General features: G+C 46.9%; 1 protein-coding gene across 1 annotated transcript in view; it reads left to right on the top strand.

The window, feature by feature from the left end:
• Positions 1-23,374, top strand: part of RALGAPA2 (Ral GTPase activating protein catalytic subunit alpha 2) — a 126,212-nt gene extending 102,838 nt beyond the window's left edge. Inside the window, exons 38-39 of the mRNA XM_054383527.1 lie at positions 13,111-13,232; positions 23,336-23,374. Of these exons, the coding sequence (XP_054239502.1) occupies positions 13,111-13,232; positions 23,336-23,340 (127 nt within the window). The 3' untranslated portion in view covers positions 23,341-23,374. The remainder of the gene's footprint in view (positions 1-13,110; positions 13,233-23,335) is intronic.
• Positions 23,375-23,772: the final 398 nt, after the last annotated feature.

Genomic DNA, 23,772 nt, shown 5'->3' with positions numbered 1-23,772 from the left:
ACTTAATTGTCTGATAAGTTTGATGAACAGTTCTCCAGAATTTTGAATTATGAATCTATCATTATCTCCCTCTTCCCCTGTTTCTGGTTGTTTAATTTTCAGAGCTGTGAGTGACTTAGCTTATGGCTGCTACCTTCAGGTTTTCAGTATGCCTGGAAGATTCAACTGTGTGTTCACTTCCATTCTGCTGTGGTGGAGCTCGAAAACATAGACTCTGAGGAAATATGGTGACTGTAATGGCAGTAAGTGTAGTAATGTGAGAATTTACTGCACCTTTCCTACAAGTCTGAGTAAAGTACAGCAAGATCTGGTCTGCCTGAGTAGCCTTCCACCAACAGCTCCTTGGCATTTCTGGTGAGAGAATTGCAGCCAGGGCTATGCTCTGCATAGGAGCGAGGTCCCCCAGCTGCCCTGGCTTCACCACCTCAAGATCTGTAGGTTCACAGGATCCCTCTCAGCTCTAGGTGGAATTTCATCATGGGGAGGCAATGTAGGTCCTGGCTGAAAGTTAAGGTACACATGTAGGATGTTACATCAATCTGATCATGAGATACAGAGGCATAACTCACTGAAACAAGATCCATAGGAAAAAGGAAAGATTCACAGACTGCATCAGGTTCAAAGGGACCCTCAAAGGTCATCTTGTCCAACCTCCCTGCAGGGAGCAGGGACACCTCCAACTAGATCAGGATTCACAGGGACATACCGATTCTGATCTTGAAGATCTCCAGGAAAAGGGCCTCAACCACATCCCTGGGCAGCCTGTTCCAGTATTTCACCACTCTCATTGTAAACAACTTCCTCCTGATGTCCAACCTAAATCTCCCCTGCTCTGCTTTCAAACCATTGCCTTTTGTCCTATCACTCCAAGCCCTTCTAAACAGTCCTTCCTCAGCCTTCCTCTCCATCCCCTTCAGATACTGAAATGTAGCTGTAAGATCTCCCTGGAGCCTTCTCCAGGCTGAGCAGCCCTAATTCTTTCAGCCTGTCTTTGTAGGAGAAGTGCTCCCAGCCCTCTGAGAATCTTTGTGGTCTCCTCTGGACCCACTCCAGTAGGTCCACGTCTGTCTTGTGTTGGGGGTCCCATAGCTGGACACCAGGTCTCACCAGAGCAAAGGGGCAGAATCAGCTCTCTTGACCTGCTGGCCAGGCTTCTTTTGATGCAACCCAGGATGCCATTTGCCTTCTGGGCTGCAAGTGCACATGGCTGGCTCATGTCCAGCTTCTCATCCACCAGCACCCCCAAATCCTTTCCTGCAAGGCTACTCTCAGTCTCATCATCCCCCAGCTTGGATTGATATTGAGGATTACCCCAAGCTAGGTGCAGGACCTTGCACTTTGTCTTGCTGAACCTCATGAGATTCTCCTCAGCCCACCTCTCCAGCCTGAGAGCTGGACTCTCTTTCCCTCTTGTGCAGAGTGAAAAAGTTGTTGCTGTGGCTGTGCAAACCTCCAGGAGCAGCCTGGTGTTTAAGCAGAAGGTGCAAGGCTTTCACTTCACCACACTGCTGCCTTTATTTTCTGGTTAGGTCTCCAAGTAAACATTCCAGTATCTGCTGTGCGTGTTTTAGGATCAAATCCCATTATCTGACTTGTCCAGAGGAAGTTGCAGCCATAGAGGAGAGCCATGTGATAAACAGCTCCTCTAATGCCTGCCTGCCTCACTTATCTCCATCAGCACTATTAATATTTCCAGCGTGTAAGCAGTTTCCAACAGCTGTCAAATACAAACAATAAGCTACCAGAAAACTGTTCCTGCTTCTTCTCCAACTTGATTCCCCAGTTAATACATGTATATGGCCTGAAGCTAGAGATGCTGAAGTCTGAGGCTAACCAAAGGTTTGGATATTTTGCAGCCTGCTGCTGCTGCTACCAAACCCAGATGCTTTGTCTTATGAAAGGGAGTGTCTAGCTCAGCAAACACAAAACGAGTTCTCTGTAAGATTTTAGAACTACAGAATTCCTATTCATAAAATAGTCTTAGCTAAAGTCACTTTTGTGCTTCTAAAACACATCAGCAGAAGGGGCTTTTAATAGTTCATTTACATTTTCTTTAAATTATTAAAGCAGGAGAAACAGGAAATCTGTCAAGAAAGAAAAAAAACCACAGAGGCCCAACTTATTTTCTAGTTCCTTAATCACTTAGCCTTGTCTGATCTCCTGAGCAATCCCTTCTCCTAAGGGTTCAGCCACTTGCTCACTTTTTTCTCTTACGAATGAGGACTACAAATGTTGACTACCCAGTGTCATGGGGGTTTTTCACCCCAAGTTTTGGGGAGGCTTTTCAGTGATAGAATGGCTTAGGTTCGAAGGGACCTCAGAGATCATCTACTCCAAGCTCCCTGGCCATGTACAGGGATGCCTCTCAACTAGATGTGGTCACCCAAGGCCTCATCCAGCCTTAAACAACTCTGAGGAGGGGCCATCCACAACCCACTCTGGGCAACCTGTTCCAGAGTCTCATCACCCTGGTACTGAAGTTCTTCCTAACATCCAGTCTAACCCTACTTTCCCTCTGCTGAAAACCATTCTCCCTTGTCCTGTTGCTAGACACCCTTATGAAAGGTCCCTCTCGAGCTTTCCTGTAGGATCCCTTCAGGTATTGGAACGCAGCTCTAAGGTCCTCCCAGAGTCTTCTCTTCTCCAGGCTGAACAACGCCAGCTTATCCTTATAGCAGAGGTGCTCCAGCCCTTGGATCATCTTTGTGACCCTCCTGTGGATTTGCTCCAACAGCTCTGTGTCCTCCTTCTGCTGGGTACACCAGAACTGGATGCAGTATTCAAGATGTGGTCTCATAAGATGTGCTGCTTTTACTGCAGCACAGCATCTGTCTCCATACAGCATCCTTTCTGCAGCGATCTGAGATACCTCTGAAAGATCCTACTGCTGCTCTTCACCAACCAAATGTTATTAGCATACTGGTTTAGTGGGAAAATACTCAAGGTGACCAAAGAAGCCTCCCCTTCTGCCCAACCCACGTGTGCTAGAACAGAGGATAATAAAAGGGAGAGGAGTATTGCTGGTATGTGGCTAACAATAGTGAAGCAAGGATAGTGCATTATCCTTGTGTGTTCAAGCAGCCAATTTGAAGGCCCTGGAAGGCAGAAGGAAACCACAAATAATTGAACCTTTGTACCTTTGCCCTTTTTTTTCTAAGATGGCCAAAAGTAACAGCTCATTAGTGGAATTACTGCAATTGGTGCATTTTATTAGTGTTCGAATAAAATTAAGGCAGCAACAAAGCACCCGAGGCGGGGGGGGGAGGATTGCTGGGTAACATGTGACCTTTCCTCCAGTTATTTGTCCCTTGATGAGCACCCCGTTAGTGGCAGCAGGCAGATAATTGCAGCACAGGAGCATCGGCAGCTGTACACACACTGATAAAACGGGGCGGCTCCGCTCTCCTAATGATCTCTCTGAAAACATGACCCAGAGATTTGTCTTCTGCAGTCACCAGGCTGCATGCCTTCCACACCTCTGCTGAAGGCTCTGCAGCTCCCACTCTTAAGCTCCTGCTCAGTGCATAGGCAAAGGGAAGGCATGGCCAGGCTCTGCCCTTAATGAGGTTCTCCTGAAGGCCCACCTCTTCCTGCAACCTGTGCTTGCCTCAGGGGTAACAGCTGATCTTGACCCTCTGCTCCCCAGGCCTCTCCCATCAATCTTTAATTTCATGGTCTCCAGGGTAGTTCCCTGGGTGAGTAAGGGCTTTGCTAAAGGAGACAGCCAGAAGATAACTCACCCCGCCACCCTCAGGAGAGAGGAACTCTACATCTGTGAGAGGAAATGGCCTGAAATTGTGCCAGGGGAGGGTTAGGTTGGATATGAGGAAAAATTTGTTTCCTATAAGAGTGGTCAGGCTCTGGAATGGGCTGCCCAGGGAGGTGGTGGAGTCACCATCCCTGGAGGTGTTGAAGAAACATGTGGACATAGCACTTTGAGATGTGTTTTAATGGCCATGGTTGTGTTAGGTCAGTGGTTGAACTTGATGATCTTAGAAGGCTTTTCCAACCAAAACAATTCTGTGATTCTGTCTCTCTGCTCAGGGCAACTGGCCAGGTGATTTCAGTGAGACCTGAACAGCTTCTGTCCATTTCAGGTATCTCTCTGGAGTGGATAGGGAACTATATGGATACTTCTAAAGAAAATATATAGTGAGGGAATCATGCCCCACTAATTTGCTGGTCAAAATCTTCTGCAAGTGAAGCCCTGATAGTCCTTGCAATGCAGAACTTTTTCAGAAATACCTTCTTGGTGATTAAATATCTGTGCCCACTGTGGAGTGATTTACCAGGAGGGCTTCTGCTGCACTAGCTGATAATAGGCAATTATGTAATCATTTTAATAAATGGAAATACTTTAATCGAAGCCTTATCAATGTGGTGAAGCACAGAGCACAGCTGCTAAATGCACCTTGGATATACAGAGGGCTGAGGGTAGGACCCAAAGCACACTGCTGCATTAGGGAGAACAAAACTGATAAAGGAGATGAGGAGGTGCATTTCTAACTTTTTATCTTCAGCAGAGCAGGAATAGCTGATAGGAGATCACAGAATCACAGAATGTCAGGGTCTGGAAGGGACCTCGAGAGATCAACCAGTCCAGCTCCCCTGCCAGAGCAGGATCATCTACAACAGGCCACACAGAAACTCATCCAGGCAGGTCTTGAATATCTCCAGAGAGGGAGACTCCACAACCCTTCTGGGCAGCCTGTTCCAACGTTCTGTCAGCCTCACGGTGAAATAATTCTTCTTCCTGTTTCCATGGAACTTCTTATGGCTCAACTTCCACCATTGCCCCTTGTGCTGCCATTGGGCATCACCGAGCAGAGCCTGGCTCCAGCCTCTTGATGCTCACCTTTATGTGTTTATAAGCATGAGTGAGATCAGCCCTTAGTCTCTTCTTCTCCAAGCTGAACAGCCCCAGCTCCCTCAATCTCTTTGTAAGGAAGATGTTCCACTCATTTTCCAATCATTTTCGTGGCTCTGCTCTGGAGTCTTTCAAGCAGTTCCCTGAGGTCCTTCTTGAACTGAGGGACCCAGAACTGTATACAGTATTCCAGATGTGGCCTACCCAGGGCAGAGTAGAGAGGGAGGAGAACCTCTCTCAACTTACTGACCACACCCCTTCTAATACAACCCAGGCAACCATTGGCTTTCTTGGCCACAAGAGCACATTGCTGGCTCATGGTCAACCTTCCATCCACTAGGACCCCCAGGTCCTTTTCCCCTTCACTGCTCTCCAGCAGGTCAGGCCCCAACCTATATTGGTCCATGGGGTTGCTCTTTCCCAGGTGCAAGACTCTACACTTGCCCTTGTTGAACTTCATTAAATTTGTCCCTGCCCAGCTCAAGATCATCTCAAGTACTCTAGAATAAATCCAGCTTCACATGAGGATAGCGAGGAGTGCTGTTAAAGTTCAGAACTTGTGTGACAGCACGAGAGGAACCCATTGCACCTTCACTCCTGCCATGAGGCCATCGCTCTTTGATGGTACGAAGGATCTGCTCCTGGGGGCTTCCTGCAAGGAAGAGGAGTAGTAAATTAAGATGAAAGCTTGTTTTCTGCCTTGTTCATAATAAATGCAAAACTCTCCCCTGAAGCACTCGGCATGACTAATGTGCCACATATTTTTGGTGTCCCAGAGCGGCAGGCAAGGGCTGCTGCCAGCCGGGTGGGTCGCGGCACACCTTGGGCGCCGTGCTGCTGAACAAACCGCGAGAGCCAAGAGCCAGCGCCGGAGCTTTTTGGCCTCGGGGCACCTGCAGTACAATGTTGCTGTTATAGACTTGATTTCCAGGGAGATGGTTTGAAACGTGCTTTTGTTGTTGTTTTGTTTCACTTTCCTCTTCAAAGCAATTGATGGGGACCGTCTGTGAGGAGGAGACAAATGTTTTGCACAGTGCCTGTTGGAAAATGCTGTAGCTTTCTGCTGTATTACTTGAAGCAATGTATTTATTTGATTCTGTGTTATGGTGGGTTCTAAGCTCCATCAGTCAGGTCCAAGATTCTTTTGTAATGCTGTGAAAAGACCCAGGCCCGCTAGGGGTGGGGGGGGAGGGAGGTGGCAGAGCTTCAGGCTCTGCGCAAATGCTCCACAAACAAAAAAAATCCCTTTGAAAACTGCTCCATACCTGTCGGTTTCAGTGACAATCACTGCCTTGTACCCCAGGATGTCCTGGGCTCCAGCCACCCCAGTGACTGGAAATAACCCCTCAAGTTGCCCCCAGCACAGCAGTAAGAGAGGGCTGCCTGTCTGTGCGATTCTGCACAGAGGGGTGGCAGAGCAGAGGGAAATTATGCTGCAGAGAGGATGAGCTCTTGGTTTTGGCAGCAGCAGATAATCTGCCTGTTCTGGATAAGGAGGAGGAACAGCAGCCCTGGCACTAGCCGACTGTGCTCCACCGAGGGAGAGCATGGAGCCCTGCCTCCCCCGGCTGCACTGCAGACAGATGGTCTTCTTGGGGCCTGGCTATGGGGCAAGGGAGCCAATCCCACTCCCCTCCTGCACAAAACTGTTGGTTTGATTTGGAATACAGAGCCAACCTCATCTAATACCCATCTTACACACTGCAGCGACCAATTTAAGGCATGCATCACTCTGGAAAGTTGTGACCTCAGCTGCCACAGCTCAAAAGAAGCACCTAAAGCTGCAGCTGTTGACAGGTACAATTTAATTGCACCTGTTTAGTGAAGGATATATGTTACTAAAATTCCCCCAAAAGTTTGCAGTTAAATTTATGCAGTACTGATGGTCACCAGACCATAAAGGATGGGAAGCCCAATCAAGCATATTGAGTTTCACACTGAGATTGCCTATCACAGCATTTTAAAAGCACAGTAGCTGTCTCCTGTTCACAGTTTAAGGGGAACAATGAGTTGCATAAAGGTCATCTACCAATACATTTATCTAAACTTCGGGTTTATGGTCCCTGCTTTATTCCAGGTTGGTAAGTCCCAAACATTTATGTTCGTTTGTTTTCAAAACTGCTATCACAGTGTCAGGAACAAGCCTTTCTTGTGCCACCATCTTTGGTTCTTAGGATGCAAATCAGGAGGATGCTGAAATACTTGTAACGGTCAGAAATGAGTTGTCAGTAGTTGTTTGATATTGAAATCTTAAATGACAATCAGTAAGCCAAAAGTTTACCATAGCTGTACATTTCCTCCACCTTTAGAGTCTGTCAAGCCTTCTGGAATCTGCTATTTGCAAAGTAGGTTTTTCTATCTCCTGTCCACACACTGTGTATGCACCAGTAAAAGCACTGGTGAGGCTGGAGGGCTCTAGCCTAGATGTAGCAAATGCCTTCTTGCATTGAACAATAAGCTCAAGGATTTTCTCTTTTCTACAAGCCTTCCTAGTTGGGTGAATTGGCATGTGGACATGTAGACAGCCTTGATGTGTGATGGGCTGGAAAGACCTGTCTACCTCTATACTTTCAGCTTCTCCACTGGCCAGATGCCCCAAAAGCCCTTCTCAGGGTGGGATTCACTTCACAGATGGGAATTGCAGTAGGCTCATGCCAACAGTCCACATTAACATCCTTGGCAGTCCCTCTGGAGCCAGAGGAGCAGTCGTTGCAGTGTGTGCCCTCCATGGACCTGAGCAGTTGGGTTCCAATCCCAGGACTAGAGCCCCTTGGCATTGGCACAGCACAAATGACAAGCTGGTGAGGGCAGCCAGTCAGTTCTCCCTTTGCCTGTTCACAACCCCCCAAATAATTTTATTGTTAATTTGCATGAAGAGAGTGCTGTGTCAACACAGTGCATGGTTGTTTCCGTGGATTGGTAAGAGAATGTAAAGATTGCCAGAACATTTGTATTTTCTGAAAACAGTGTGGGGTAGGAGTTGCTGACCACTGCCATCAGCACTGGTAGCAGCTGGTAGTTGTGCCGAGGTCAGCACAGAGCTGAGGCTAATAAGCCAAAGTTCTAAGTTTTCAGAATGTGTCCGAATAATCACCTTTCAAATTCCCCCTGTTTCCAAAGAGGTAGTTAGTTATGGTTGAACCTTGTGTGTATGTGCAGAGAGGGAAACGCTGGCCAGATCTTGATCCCAGGACAGCTGAGTTCACCTGCAGAACCCAGATGGTGAGGACTGAAGGCTTTTCAAAGTCTTTACATTTTAAACCATGTGTCTGAAACCGGCTCTGCAGTGGGAGTGATGCTTTAGGTCAGAGCTCTGCACTTGCTGCTATCAGCATTTGCAAAAGAATCCTACCTTTTGTCTTTGTTTGGATTCTCCATCTGGAAGGAGGTCTTGTGTGTGTTTCACTACAGAGCTTCACAGACCATCCCTCTGCCTGCAATAAGCTTAATCCTTGTTTGGAGCAAGTCATGGTTTAATGCAAATAGTTAATGTCCACATTTTACTGTTGTTTTCAAACAGCTTACCTAGTACAGATGAACTATTAAAATAATTGATAAACCGATAAAATGGTTGTGAAAGTTAATAACATTCAACTCCTGAGATCTGATCGCTGCATTCAAATTGGAGCTAAATTCCTGCTCTGCCACAGTTCTATCTATGTAGTCACTGCCAACAATTCACCCCTTGTCATGGCTCTGTTTGTCATTTAATGTAGCAAATAAATAACATTTTGCTCTAGAGTTTGGCTGGGGTAGAAGCAAAATGTAAAATAATGCAGCCGCTGGAAGAGGTGGGTCAAATTGCCATACATATTAAAAGGGGGCTGCTTTTGATCAGCTCCTTTGAATGTCTCCTATAACTCCATTTATCTGAAGATCTCTGGGGACGCCCAAAACCTCCAGATAAATGGGGGCTTAGTTAATCAGGGAAGCCAGCTGTCCAGCTACTTCACCGGGCAGGGTTCAAGATCATCACCCGTCCTCCCCGCAGCCGAGCCGTCTTCAGAAAATGATTTGCATGCCTCACTTCAGCAATCTAGCCCTGAGGCTTGTGTGGAAAAGCCAGCCAGGCACTTTCCTCCTGGCCCTGCTCAGCCCAGAACAGAGCAGCGAGCCAGGAGTGAGAGTTCACTGATGTGCGTGTTGTGGTTTTGGTTTTTGGTTTTGTTTTTTGTTTTTTTTTTTTGTCTCAAGTGCAGTAGTTGGTGTGGCGCTGTGTGCATGTTGGCTTGGTCTAAATAATGCAACGAGGCTTAGCATCATCCCTGGGCATCTTTGTGTCAGGCACACTGTGCTGAAAGCTCACGGGAGAGAGGTGGCATAAATTTCATAGTGAAACGATGCAGCTCAGTGTTGTAACATATGTAAGCGAATGAAACCACGTCGCTGGTTCTTAAGGTTGAAGGCAGAGAACAGTGAGAGGGGCTGCAGTTTGACAGCTCCAGTGTTTCAGGAGTGATTATCCAGATGAATGTGTTCTTACATGGTGATAAATGTGAAGCTTCTTGAGACTGCAGCTGAAAATTACTGTTTCAAGCTGCTGCTGTGCAAACGGTCCTGAAATGCTGAGTTTTCCTCCTCTGTCACATATTACAGTTCTTTGCGTGGGTTATGTTCTCTCAGATCCTCAGAACACCTCACTGGGGACTCTAGGGTATCTGACAGGTGATTAACACAGTGATACCAATGCAACCTCCAGACATAAACACAATTAAGTAGCAAGATGCTGGTTTTCTTTGCATACAGGAGTAAGTTTTGTTTGCAACTTGAGCAAGTGACAGAACAAAGATTTTGCTGGAGAGATCAGATGGTTTTCATGATGTCATTCTGCTTCCTTGACCTTCTCAGGCTGGAGGTATTTCTCAGAAAGTTCTTTACAGCTTGTTTGCTATGTTCCTCATGTCTCCATTGCAATTCCTACACTTTGGCAAAACTTCAGCTGACTTTGATTTTAATGCCTCCAAACTGCTTCCCCTAATATGTGTGTGTGTCTTGAACTCTCTGCTGTCTCCTTTTTAATTTTCCTGCAGTGACTTAATGCTCTTTAGATTAGGCTGGAAGTGAAACTGACTGGGTGCACCTCACTCACTGCCTGTATGGCAGGTGCTTGGAAAAGCCTGGGAGAGGCTTAAGGAGTATGTTGAGCTGAGAAGAGCTGGTTCATGCAGCAGCCTTCCTTGCTGGGTCTTTGGTATCTTGCACCACTGCCTCAGCTTTTTAATCTGCAGGAGCAGCACCAAATTAGGGTCTTCCTTTTGCCCCTTAAAGCTGCTAATCGATCCGCACAGCTCCCCAGACCTTGGCTTAGCTCAGTACATAATTTTTCGTGTGCCTGTCTGCTAGCTGCCCAGCTGTTTGGCCGAGAGGGTTTACTCCCTGCCTTTTGTGTGGTTAGGGGCATCTCGTGTCACATAAATAAGGATTTTACGAGACATAAAGCTAACCCGGTCCAAATCTCCTCGCTTTTCTTTTTATTTCCCCGTGCAATATTTAGCAAGAGGGGTACGAACCCGCGGTGTGTCCGCAGTTGTTGGGCGCATTGTGCGCCTACGTGTCCGATGTGCAAGGTCTTTCATTAAACAGCAGGATATTATTAGGCATAGCGTGAAAAGCCTTTTCTAGCCTCCCCGCCTTGTTTAAAGCGGGCCCACAAGCAGCCCGCAAGCCTAAAAGGCTTGCGCGATGAATCGAGCGCTGCCGGCCGGCCCGCAGGCTCAGGTGGCCGTCGGCCGCCGCTTTAGCCGAGGCCTTTCAGCAATTTGTCACGGCCGGGTCCGCTCCCGCTGCGCCAGCACGTGCCGGCTCGGTGGCGGAGGGGCTGTTGGCCAGACGGCCCCGGCTCGGTGGCGGAGGGGCTGTTGTGGCCAGACGGCCCCGCAGCCCCCCGCGTCCCGGTGCACGGCCCCGGCAACAGCCTGAGCGCGCCGCCGAGCGAGCGCCTTCGTAATGAGAAGTGAATGGCATCCATCGGCCGCTCTCAGAAGAGGGCCCAGGCGTGTGCCTCCTCTCCCAGGAAGTTTGGCAGCCTATTCATTAACAAGAGTCATCAGGAGTTCAGCCCATAATGGGGAGGCAGCCCCGAATGCAGGCGGGCTGATGCTTGTGCTAGCAGGAATGCGTTCTCCTGGGCTTAGGGGAGAGGGGAGAGCAGAGCTAAGCAAATAACGCTGTCAGCAGGTGCAAACTCTGAATCGCCAGCTATTGATTTCCTTTCTCCAGCCTTCCACGGGAACTTCATAAGAAGATTTATCACATAGCAGTCGTCCTCTGCTACCATTAAAGGCTAAATCCTTTTCTCTTTTTTTTTTTCTTTTGGTCCTCTTTCCTTTTTCTTTTTACTTTCTCTCTCTTCCCCCCCCCCCCCCCCCTTCTTTTTTCTTCTTTCTTTTTTCTCTTTCCTTTTTCTTTCTTTTTACTTTATCTTTTTTCTCCTTTTTTCTTTTTCCTTCTTTTTTCCTCTTTCCTTTTCCCTCTTCCTTTTTTCTTTTTTCTTTTTTTCCTTTCTCTTCTTTTTTTCCTTTTTTCTTTCTCTTTTTACTTTTTAAATAGTTTTTCTTTTATCCTTTCCCTCTTTTTTCCCCTTCCTTTTCTTTTTTCCTTTTCCATCTTTTTATCCTCTCCTTTTTCTCTTTTTCCATTTTTATTGTCTGTTTTATCCATTTTTCTTTCATTTTTTTCCTTTATTTTATCTTTTTTCTTTTACCCTATTTCCTCTTTTTTCTTCTTTTTCCCTTTTTCTTTTTTTCCTCTTTTTCTTCTTTCTTTTTCTTCTTTTTCTCTCTTTTTTTTTTTTTTGTTCCTTTATTATTTTTCCTTTTTCTTTTATTTTTCCTTTTTAAAAAATCTTTTTTCTTTTTGGCGTTTCCTCTTTTTTTTCTTTCTTTTGACTTTTCCTCTTCTTTTTTGTTTTTACCAGGAACTCAGGTACCTTTGGGACAACCCTTTGCTGGTTCCCTTGAAGTAGAACACTAGACCATCCTGTCCTATTTTCAAGCACTGCTTTAGTCTGATGGTTTTGTTGTTTTGTTTTTTCTTTTTAAATAAAAAAATACTCTTTTCAGAGTGGTTTTGTTAATGTAATGAAAGTCACAAATGGCACTTCACTATTAATTAGTAATGCTTTTCAATTTTAAATACCCTCACCTGCATTATGTTGTCACTGGTGTTATTCTCAGGGCCTCTAATTTCTAGATTTGATTTGGCCTTTGCTCCCGCCTAACAGCCTTGCAGAGTCAGAACACATTTCCCTGCAACAGCCACACAATGAGGCTCGGAAAACTTTTGTTTTAGATGAGGAAACGGAGAATGAGATGTCATCCTGGCTCCTGCGAGCCTTAATTCATAAAGTCATACGTGAGGCTCTCCAGCCCCATTGTAGATTTGTTTCAGGCGTTATCCTGTTATTGGAAGTGTATGATTCACCTTCTGAGAAAACAGAAGCTGCACACAAAAGGGAAAGATTTGCTTTCTCTGCTGTGAAAAGCTGCCGCAAGCAGGGGTCCTATTAAGACAGCTGGAAAGTTGCTTCAGCTTGTTACGCTTGTAAGTTTTATTGGTGACTGGTTTTTGATTACACATTTGAATGCTGTGTGTTCCAGGTTGCCGAGTTTTAATTAAAAGGCAATAGTCTTGATTTTAGATTGCTTTGTTGCCTGCATTATGCAGACTATAATGCATGCAAGTTGTGGGGTGGATTTTTCCACCGCGCATCCTTTATTTAGGGTGCAGACGATTACACCTCCCAGCACCTGCCTTAAATATCGGTGTCACGCTCTCAGGAATTTGGTTTAGTGTGGTTAATTTCTTTTAAAAGTACAGTGATCAAATAAACATCGGGGGGGAGTGATGGGTTCTTCTGTGTCTTGTAGCTTGTTTCTCCACTCTAACCATTTTTCTACTCTGACAGGGCTATTGTCATAGGAATATTCTGCACCAGGACCTATCTGTAATGCCACCGCTCATCCGTACAGTTGGATTTCAGTTTTAAAAGCCTGCAGACCTGGGGGTTTGCTCTGCCCTCAGGTAACTTTATCAATCTGCCGGACCTACTGAGTCACTGCCTCTCATTCACAAAGCTAAAACGTGTAACCCTTAATTTCAAGCCACTAAGTGTTCGCTCCTTGTTGCCTGTGTTCAGAACTGTTAAGCAGCATCGCTCTCCTCTTTTCCATTGCTGTGTATCCAAAGTGCCAGTGCCGGCATGGAATTCTGCGCACACATTTCCTTAACCCTGGCTGCTGCAGCTACGAGGAGCGAGCTCTGTATCTCGAAGCAATAATCCAGAACCACAAAGAAGTAATGACATTCGAGGATTTTGCCGCTCAGGTCTTTTCTCCCTCTCCCAGCTACTCCCTCAGTGGAACTGGTGAGTCTCAGCACGTTATTCTTCTCTTTAGCACTAAGAAGCACTTGAGCAGCAGATGTACACCTGTTTTTTGTAGATAAATGCTTGCAAATTTAAGACGACCATTCTTCCCCTGAATCAACTAATGAATATCAAAAGGAATGATGACATTCATTTTAATTTGTTTTGCATCAGAGCTATTCACTCTGCTCCTTTCTTCGGCTATCCTGTTAACCCCCGAATCTAGCAAGGTTAATGAACTTTCTCTCAGTAATGTGCTCGGGTTCATTCAGGAGTGTGGGTTTCTTGCTGAGCTGGGAATATGTTGTTCAAAAGCTATGCCTGAATCGCTGCTTACTTATCGAAAAATAGTTCCTCACAGTAGAAGCCGTTGCTACTAATGCTAAATGGGGATTATGCTGCTGAGATACCAGGGTCAGGGATTAATGCAAAAGAAATGTAAGAACGGTGTTCTGTTAGAAAATCAGAGCAGCGTGCAGTGTGCTGACGCTTCCCTTCAAAACAGATGAGCAAATGTCAGGCTGCCTTCCAACACCTGGCCTGGAACCTGTCTGAGGGCTTTTAATCTATGTATGGCTATACGTGCGTGTATATCCACACACACTGATGCTGATCATCATTCATCAGCCCTACCAAGTGATGAAAATGTGATGCTGAACCCCGGGAGTCGATTCCTTTCGTGCCCTGTCGAGACTGGGAGGTAGCACGCGGTCGGCGAGATCCGAACCGCTGCTTTGCTGCTTTAATTGGAGTTTAAACAAGTGTCTTCTGAAAGGAAGCTTTTGCCTCTGAAATGCAGATTTCTAGTACCCTCAAGATTTGTTTCTCCAGCCTCCAAAAAAAAGTATATGGTCGCCGTGTGTTGGACTCTTTAACAAAGATTCCTTAATCCCCTTTTTTACACTCACAGGGTGAAACTGGCGCTTTCTAATTATTCCCTGCCGCTCTTCCGGATTGTTTAATAGATCATTTCAGAGCCGTATAGATGTTGCAGGACATCTGCTCTATTTCTCTTTAGCCTGAACTCGTTAGCCAATCTCTTCCATCTAAAATGAAAAATTGAAGGAAGAAATTAAATTTGCCAAAATAAATCACTTACAAATAAAATCAGGCGCACAGCATTGTTTAGCGTTACTGGCTGCAATCCTCGCGCGTTCAGAGCTTTGTGAGGAGATAAGAGGTGTTCGGGTGTCCTTGCATTGGTCGCCAGGAGCAGCAGGCAGAAGGCTTTGGAGATAAGCAAGCTGGCAGAAGTAAAGGGGAGCCGGTGCTATTTACATAATCGCGCCTCTGCTTCCTGGAGAGGCGTCAAGAAACACAGGGATGGCCTCTATTGATCTTTGTTGAACTGGAATACTAAACAACAGTAGAAAAGCTTATAACTTAAAGCTTTGATTAATGTTTTCTACATTAAGGAAAAAAAAAAAGAAAGTGGGACAGCTGTGAATTGAATTCTTTTATACACTCTGCCAAAAGTCTGAGACAAAAAAAAATTTATCAGTTTCAATAGAAATGTAGATTCGTGCCCGGTGCTGTTAGCACTTGGAATCGTTTATCTGTCGGCATATCAGCAAATAGCAGTGCAGATATATTGATAGGGTTTAAATGGTTTGCTCTGTGCAGGACTGGATTTCATTTTCACCCTCTTCTTACAGCCCACAGGGACCTTACTATACACAAATTTAGTTCATCTAAATAGTAACATGCAGGTCATACTTTCTAAAGCCTGTGATAGATTTTTTTATGTCAGAAATACTTAATATGCTTCCTAATAGCTACTGAAGTCTGTCAGGACACTGAAATCAGTAGTACCCGAATGTGGTTTTGTGATTTCACACTTCTGTTCTTTTTAAGAGTAAAACCTGCCACAGTCAGGTCCAGAGTTTCGGACTTAGGAATGTCAGGATTGATGTCACCCTCACAAAGAAACTAGAGGCCAGTCTCGACTTCCAGCATCAAAGTCAAAGTCAAAGTGAGAATCTGCTCTCGTTCCCTACCTCTCTGCTTGCACATTTGATTGAGTATTGCCAAGAGTTGTGCCAGTCATTGCCATTTTGCTGTATTTCCCACCAAATGCCATCCTGGCCAGGAGCTGAATGCAATCTCCCCACTCCAGCACTGCTGCCAGCCGCCACTCGGGCGAGTGCCTGTCCCACATGCAGAGAGCCCTGTGCAGAGCTGCCTACAGAGCACAAGCACCTGCCTCAGCCTTGTCTTTTCCATGTTTGTCCTGGTTCAGGTTGGCAAGGTACTGCTGAAATGCACTGGCAGCACCCTGGAAATAAAGAATGAACCAGCAGATTGAGTAAGTGTGCAGCCATCTCTTCATCCCTTAGTGGTCAGACAGGGATGAAACACTCTTCTGGAGGCATGGGCACAGACAGGGGCAAGCAGCCCTGCTTTTTCCAGCACCCAGCCTGTCCCCCCGTGCCACGGGCAGCCAGACCCCCTCCAGGCTTAGATTCACCTGTCCTGTGCCTGCCAAGTGGCTGTCTTCCACTTAAGGAGTAGGGATGACATTTTTCTTTGTGTGGAAAGGGAATTTCTGTTCTAAAACAGAAAAATGAAATTGCAGCCTGTGTTTCTCCTTCCCAAGTAACAAGCCCACTGATACCACTAACCCTGCCTAACTTCAACTTCTCAGTTAAATTTAAGATTAGTTCTCCTCTGATCTTACTACCAACTTATTGTCATCACTGTGTACATCTGTACTTGTGTGCACAGTGGAAGGGTCACTTTTAACTGAGACTAAGATTGTTTTCAGTGGCTAACAGCGTAAGAAGCAAATCAAGGTCATTAAATGAAGCCAATCTGTAGCTGTCCATAGCACACATTATTAGTGTGTTATTAACGATCATCTGGTTATTGGAACTAAATGTTTTTGTGTTTTCTAGCTCTGCCTCTCTTGGGATGCTTCCCCAGGGTCAGATGGGATGGGGTTTCCTGCAGTCTGCCCTGGCTTCTCCTCCCCTGTCACAGAGCGTCTTGCAGGTGCTGTGTTTCATGCACCAAAATCATCCAGTTGACCTCATTTGCTGTTTTCAGAAGCAGAGCCTTAAACTCCCTCTCTCTGTATCACACACAGCTCCATGTATCCCAGAGGCTGCAAACGCAGCCGGGTAGGCAGGATGGACATCCCTGAACTCATTTAGGGGATGTGCAGATTAGGAACAAAAGCCCAGAGTAGGGTCCTTTGTTGTTAAACTGGTACATTACATGCTGTATTTTAATTAGGCTGGGTATGAGAGTCAGCCCAGGAAATCCTTCGTAATCCAACACTATTGAATTATTCTTATCCTTTCCCTCTGCAGATTTCCCTCCTTGTAGAGGACAGCGTTTTAAGCTGCTATATTTTTTTCTGTTCTTTCTCCCTCAGCCAGAAAAAAAAAGATAGGAAAAAAAAAAGCAAAACAGTTATTCAACAAAATAGTTGTGTGTTCTTTAAAAAAAAAACTGATGGAAAGGAAGCAGACACAAACAGATGCAGAAGCGTTCCAACTTTAATTACCTCGTCTGGCTAAGAAGCGTTTGTTGGGCTTGGGTTGGTTTTTTGTTTTTTGGTTTTTTTTTTTTTTATTTAAGATCAGAAGCCAGAATTGTGTTAACCCTTAGGAAATGGAAGCAGTTGGATATTCCAGAGAGGGAAAGAGAGAACTTTTCCACCAGAGCAAGATTTGTATTTCAGGGTTGTATACTTAGAAGGGTGGATTTCTACTTTCAAGAGAAGCTGCAAACCTGCTTCTCTTTTTTTTTCCAGCAGCGCAGCCGTGCAGTTAGTGCTTCAAAGGGTTAATTGAAATGGGCACACTTGACTGCTGAGAGGACTGATCTAATCACTGCCATATCCAAGTGCATCTGTTCACCATGAGGTCATTCTTGTGCATGCTAATGATTTGGAAAATAAAGCATAATGCTTGACGTTATCAGAAAGGATATAGTGTAAATCTTGGCGGGTTGAGTTGCTAATGGCTATTGGGGAGCGGAACGGCAGCAGCAGAAGCATCTCAGATTATTGCTTTCCATCTCCCTTTTATAAAGCAGCATATTCGGTGGAGTGTCAGGAAAACTGTGCTGAAAAACTCTGACATGTGGTATCTGTTGATAAATGGATTCTTTAATGAATATTACAGCCTTGCCCAGGAGCAACACTTGAGTCGAGGCACTATAGACGTTTGCAGCGTTCCCTGGTTTCTCCAAGCCTTGGGAGCTGTGCCTGCTTATTTACATAAAACTGAGATTTTGCAGCCTTTTTGTTGAAAAGGTGACATATGCTTTTCTTTTGTCTCTGGACTTTTACAGGCATACATTTCTTGGGGAAAACACTCAAATGTACAACAAACAAGATTTGCTTTGATTTTAAACCACTTTTTTTGCTAGGTGTTGAGCTTTGTCTTTTCCACTTTAAAGCAAAAGGAGTATTTCAGATGGGGATGGGATTTTGAAATGGATTTTTGATGGAAACAAAACTAAACAAATCCCAGAGAAGCTGTTGTCTAAACCACACTTGTGCTCTTTTTAATCCTAACAGAGCAATGATTTCTTCTGGATTTGTTTGGGTTGTTTTTTTTTCTGCCCTCCCCACCCCCCGCCTTTTTTTTTTTTTTTTTTGTTCCCTTGGAAATCTGTAGGCTGTTTTGTCCCTTCTGGTACTAGGGGGAAATGAAAGTCTCTCCAGGTGCTGTATAATATTTTTGCATATTTTTAGGGAAGCTGAATGGAGCTGAACATTAAACAAACACACATCTGAAAACGAGGAGCTGTGCCATGACACTACAGCACAAGCCAAGTGTTGCATTTGAGCAATCTGACAGTGTTGCCTGAAACTGAAAAATTAATTTCTAGTAACTGGGAGTTAGAAAATTCCAGGCTCCACGGGCAGCTAGGAGCCCAATGGCTCAGCCCTTCCCTCTGCAGGAAGAGGTGGTGCTGAAACCATCTGGCCCTTGCTACCGGCCCTGCCGGGAGTTGCCATGGAGCTACGCCTGGTGCTTCCAGTGGGCTTGACCCTCAGAGCCAAATCCTCCCTTTTCCAGCACAGGCATTGCTCTTCAAGGTGGAAGGAAGCAGGAGAAGTTCAGTCATTAGCAGATAACTCATTAGGAGGTCTGTGTGAACTCAGTTCTCAGGAGGTGAGAAGGAAAATGTGCAGCCATGGGTGTCAGACATTGCAGTTGTGGAGGTTGTCCAGGTAGTAAACAAAGGGGAGGAGCTCAGGGAGGTGCAGGAGAGGAGTGGGAAGAGTTACCAAAGGAGGCAGGGCTTGAGGTGTTTGTTGGTGTATTTCCTCTCCCCTGTGCAGAGTATTCAGGAGTGGATGCAGGGGCCTGGCCTGCTTCCCCTCTCTGGTCCAGGTAGCTCTCACAGCTAATCTTCGGCAAACCAGAGCATCTTTCCCTGCCAGGTTGGCAGCCTGTCCCAGCCAGCAGCTTGGAGCAGCTTCCAAGGGGCCCTGAAGCTGCACAAGTGGATTCAGGAGGTGCTCCTCATCTCCTCGCCACAGGGTCTTGGCTGTCATTGACCCATGCACGGCTGTCCTGCCCCACAGAGCTGCTGCCTGCCTGGACCTTCTCACCAGCACAGGAACGTGCAGTGCCTTGCAACCCAGTGCTGTGCTGTGCTTTCAGCACCATGCTGCTGTGCTCATCAGCAGAAATGGCAATTTCATGACCACCTCCCTCCCTCCCAGGCTCAGACCCCTGGATCAGAAATACAGAAGGTTCCCATCCCTCTCCCAGTAGCTGCCTGCTCACCTAAGGACTGTTAGAGGCTCTGTCTGCATCTCAGCATCACCAAGAGGCAGAGCCTGGTGGCAGACTGTCCTTTCCTGCTTGGTGAAATTGTCTCTTGGCCCACAGTAGCTGCTCAACAGCAGAGAAGGAAAAGGTGCCAAATGAAATTTCCAATTGAATCAAGCATAATTACCTGATTTAATGAAGGAGGAAAGTCAGGATGTTCTGCAGAAACCCCAAATTTACCCTTTCTCCCCAGAGATGCCTTTCAGCGAGGCATGCGGAATAAATCCTCCTTCCTTCCCTCGCAGTTAGGGAAACCCACATGGGTGTGTTCAAACGTGGCACGGTGATTCTGGTCCACTTGCTGGATAGCTTAATGGGAAAGCTGAGAAATCCCAAAGATTTCTGAGGCAGCACAAGGGTGCTATAAACAGAATCCTATGTTTGCAGCCAGGGCAGGCAGTGGTGGAGCGGAGGCACTTCCCTCCTGCAGCAGCAGCGCTGGTTACCAGAAATGACAAACACCACTGCTCCTCTTCCAGGCTTGGGCAGTGAGTGCAGATCTTTGCCAGGCTGTGGTGTCTTCTTCAATTCATTAACCTGGTCATGCATTTAGCAGCCTGGAGAGCTTAAATGCCTTGCTAGTAGCTATAGATGGAAGACTGGAAGCGCTGCCATGTGAGGGAAGGTGAGAGCACTGGGTTTGTTCAGTCTTGAGAAGGGAAGGCGTAGGGGAGACCTTATTACCATGGACCAGTACATAAGGGGTGGCTACCAGGACAATGGAGACTCTCTTTTTACAAGGAATCACATGGAAAAGACAAGGGGAAGTGGGGACAAATTACTGCCTAGGAGATTCCCTTTGGAATCCAGAAGAAAATGCTTCCCTGTGAGAACAGTCAGAGATTGGAATCATCTCCCAAGGGAAGCAGTGGATTTCCCTACATCACACAGTTTTAAGCCTCAGGTTGACAGGGTGCTGAGCCACCTCATTTCAACTACATTATTACCTAGAAGAGCTGGACCAGATGTCCTTGGGGTCCCCTCCAACCTGGCATTCTGTGATTCTGTATCCTCCCTGCACCAGCCAAAGGTTGTGGTGTGGATAGTGTGGTAGTTTGTGTTTTCTCATGACAGAGGAATACTTTCTTGAACTAGTAAAACTGTCAGCATCCCTATAAGGATTAGGGATGGTTTGTTAATAAACAGGACAAAATCCTAATCAATATCATGGAACTGTTAGGTGCCATCAGCTCTGCACCCTCTGCAGCTCCTCAGGCTTAGGTGATCTGGTGTGAGTTCACACCAGGATGCCAGGCTTGGTTCAGAGGTGCACAAATCCCTGCCAAATGGTAAGCAGGTTGCATCATTACTCTGCAGCTCCCTGCAAATCAGTCCCAGATGGCTTTGGGTGCCAGGCAGCTTTGCCCTTTGCCCACCAGCTCTGAGGTCATACAGCCTGGAGGCTGTGTATGTGCTGGGCTTGCTTCTCCCTCATCCCAGTGTAACCTCAGGATCTGCAGTAGAGTAATACCAGGGCTCTGTGCACGGGCTCCTTCTTTTCACCTAATTGATCATCTCAGAGGAGCTCTCCCAGGGTTACAATCCCTGTGAGGGAAGATGGCAAGGGCAGGCTTCCTCCCTAGCAATCATTGCAGGAATGGGAAAAAAATATTAGCTTGATGGGCTTGTCTGTGCTGCTGGGTGACAGCTCCAGCTGCTCGAGCTGTCAGCTCACGAGAAGGCTCCAGGCTATGTGGCCCCTTTGCATTTTTCCTCTGCAGTGATGCAGCCACGGGGAGGAGAGCCCCCAAGCAGTGCCATCCTGCTGCCTTTGGGGCCATGGTTGAAGGCCACACCATGTGTTGTGTGCCTGCATGCCAAGGAGGGACACCCACTAATGCTTCCTGTGATCCCATGAGCCAACTGACCAGTGCAGATCTGTTTAACTCCAAGTCACACCTAATTAGAACTTTGATTTTTGGGCGTTATTTCCAAACCTCTAAAACGACCAAGGCTTGTACATAGTGGTACCAAGCACTCATCACCTGAGTTGGGGGCTGCCAGGGCTGGTTTTAGGGTTGTTTCTTCCCGTGGTAACCAGCAGGTCGAGAGAGGTGATTCTCCCCCTCTACTCCACTCTGGTGAGACCCCACCTGGAGTACTGCATCCAGTTCTGGAGCAAGAAAGATATGGACATGCTGGAACATGTCCAGTGATGGTCAGAAGGCTGCAGATCTGCTATAGAGACAGACTGAGAGAGCTGGGTCTGTTCAGTCTGGAGAGGAGAAGGCTCTGAGGTGACCTTCTTGTGGCCTTCCAGTATCTGAAGGGGGCTCCAAGAAAGCTGGGGAGGGACTTTTTAAGAGGTCAGGTAGTGATAGGACTGGGGGGAATGGAACAAAAATAGAAATGGGTAGATTCAGATTGGATGTAAGGAAGAAGTTTTACACCATGAGGGTGGTCAGACACTGGAACAGGTTGCCCAGGGAGGTGGTGGAAGCCTCATCCCTGGAAATTTTTAAGGCCAGGCTGGATGTGGCTCTGGGCAACCTGATCTAGTGTGAGGTGTCCCTGCCCATGTCAGGGGGGTTGGAACTGGATGATTCTTGAGGTCCCTTCCAACCCTGACAATTCTATGATTCTATGGTTAACCTCTAGTTCAGACTCTTCTCACTGCTTCAGGTCCTTTCTTGCAAGGTGCTGTTTTATTTTCCATAACCAAGCAGCACTGAAGCAAACCTTTCCTTGTAGAGCCTTTCAGCTCTGCGGTGCCTTGCATAGGAATTCTTTTGGGAATTTTGTTACCTTCACATTTACTGGGAAAGATCTCCCCAGACCTGTCGTGGCTGATAGGTTCATGGGGGCAGGATGGGGGTGGGTGATTGCCTGTATGAAAACTTCTCAAGGGTCTTCTCAAGTATAAAGCTTCAAAATCCTTAATGATCACACACAACCTGCAATCCTTTTTCCATACTTGGGTTACACACCATGACATTTGCAATACACAACCTGGACCCTTTTTTCAGTTGTAGTTCTTCAAAGAAACTCAGCAGCTTCTCACCACATCAGCAAGGGTCCCATATCTTAAAAAGCTATTTGAGGTACCTGCTGTACCATTAAACGCTGCTGCTGCAAACAGCGTCAACCTGGAAAGCTTCTTGTCAGCCACAGGAGCACTGTGCAACACTTCAGGTGGGTTGGTTGGGTTGAAAAAAATCCTCTGACATCAGTGTCCCTTTGAGGGAGCTGACAGATTGGTTTAGTTTTTTGCTTGTGAGGTCCTTTAGGAGGGTTCAGCCCATTTTGGTGAGGAGCTGGACCCCAGCAGCTCAGTTGCACGATGGCAGTGCTGTGTTGCTCTGGTCCTGGCACAGGTCTTGTCTGTTTCCTCCATGGGAAGTCCAAGATGTTTCCCCACCTTCAGTACCAATATTGCTGTGCTTGAGTATATGCTGAGGGTGGGCAGAGGAAAGTATTTTGTTTTCAGGACTCTCCTTCACAAGAAGAGAAACTGCTAAAGGATCTTTCTTTCCTAGAGCACATCCCAGTGGTGTTTGAGAAACCAGGATTGTTCTGTTCAGCAGATTTAGAATACCACAAGCTGTCTGTCTCTAGCTTTCCAGAGAACTCTTCATTTACAGTGTATTTTATCTGTGTAACTAACTGAATTTTTCATCCCCCCCTGCAAGGAACCTATTTTAAAGGCTTAAGCCCTCCCTGGTGAAGCATTTGTACCTGTAGGAGACAAGAGACCTCTGGTCTGTCATTCACAGGCCTGTTATTTCCACACAGACGTGTACCCACCCACGACATGGATTTGCACACCCAGGGGTTTCCACTCCTGGGAAGTTCATGTGGCTCAGGGATAGGTCTGATGGTTGCTTTCTGGAGGTTTAACCTGCCTGCAGTGTCACTGTGCTTTAGGGCTGTGTGAAGCCTCAAATCTTAGCCAGTTTGACACACTGTGACCACTAATGGCATTGGGAGTATAGCTGGAGCAAGAGGCTCCCCACGTACCACGCCAGCAGGGCTGGCACAGGTGGCAGGGACATGAGTACTCATTCCAATTTTGCCCAACACAGCCTCCCTCTGTATTTTCACTCAAGAGCCCGACAGGGGCCAGCACAAAGCTGTGGGTACCCATTTTCCCCTGGGTCCTTAGGATATGGAGGTGAACTTCCTATCACGAGCTGCCTTACAACAGGCACCCACCCTGTGCCAGCTTTGCCGCAGTGCCTGGGGGCAGCTCTGGCTGCGCCGGACACCCCTGGGCAGCCATCCCAAGCCTCCCACGGGCGTGCTGGGCCTGCTGGGCCTGCTGGGCGTGCTGCTCCTGCACTTACCTGACTTTGTGTTCTCTCCCCTCAGATTAGAGCTTGTAACGGTCTCGTTACGGTAATTGCCGCAGGTAAGAGCCATGCTTCCCGCAGGCCCTGTTGCTGGCCTTGCACTGCCTCACTAACAGCTCTCCTCCTCTGCCTCCTCCTCTCCCTCCTCCTGTGCTCAGCGCGTGGCCGTGGTGGCTGTTGGGCTCTTGGGGTCTGTCTCTGCCTGTGCCTGTTGCCATCTCCTCCTGCTACCCTCACACTGAGCCCTGGGGGTGATGCCCACCTGTGTAGCTGCTGGGCATGGCAGCTCCTGCTCCAGTGGGAAGCATTTTGGGCACAGTGAGGCCTGCTCGTGCCCTTTTGTGGGCAAGGCAACACGACTGGGGATGGGGCAGCCATGGGCCAGCACCCACAGGAGGTGCACAGCATCACCTCTGTGGCAGAGCTCACCTGGAAACCAGCCTGACTTGCAGGAAG

The sequence above is a fragment of the Indicator indicator genome, chromosome 9, assembly GCF_027791375.1.
Source record: "Indicator indicator isolate 239-I01 chromosome 9, UM_Iind_1.1, whole genome shotgun sequence".
Lineage (NCBI taxonomy): Eukaryota > Metazoa > Chordata > Aves > Piciformes > Indicatoridae > Indicator > Indicator indicator.
The sequence above is the reverse complement of the archived record's forward strand: the minus strand, read 5'-3'. Positions and strand labels throughout refer to the sequence as shown.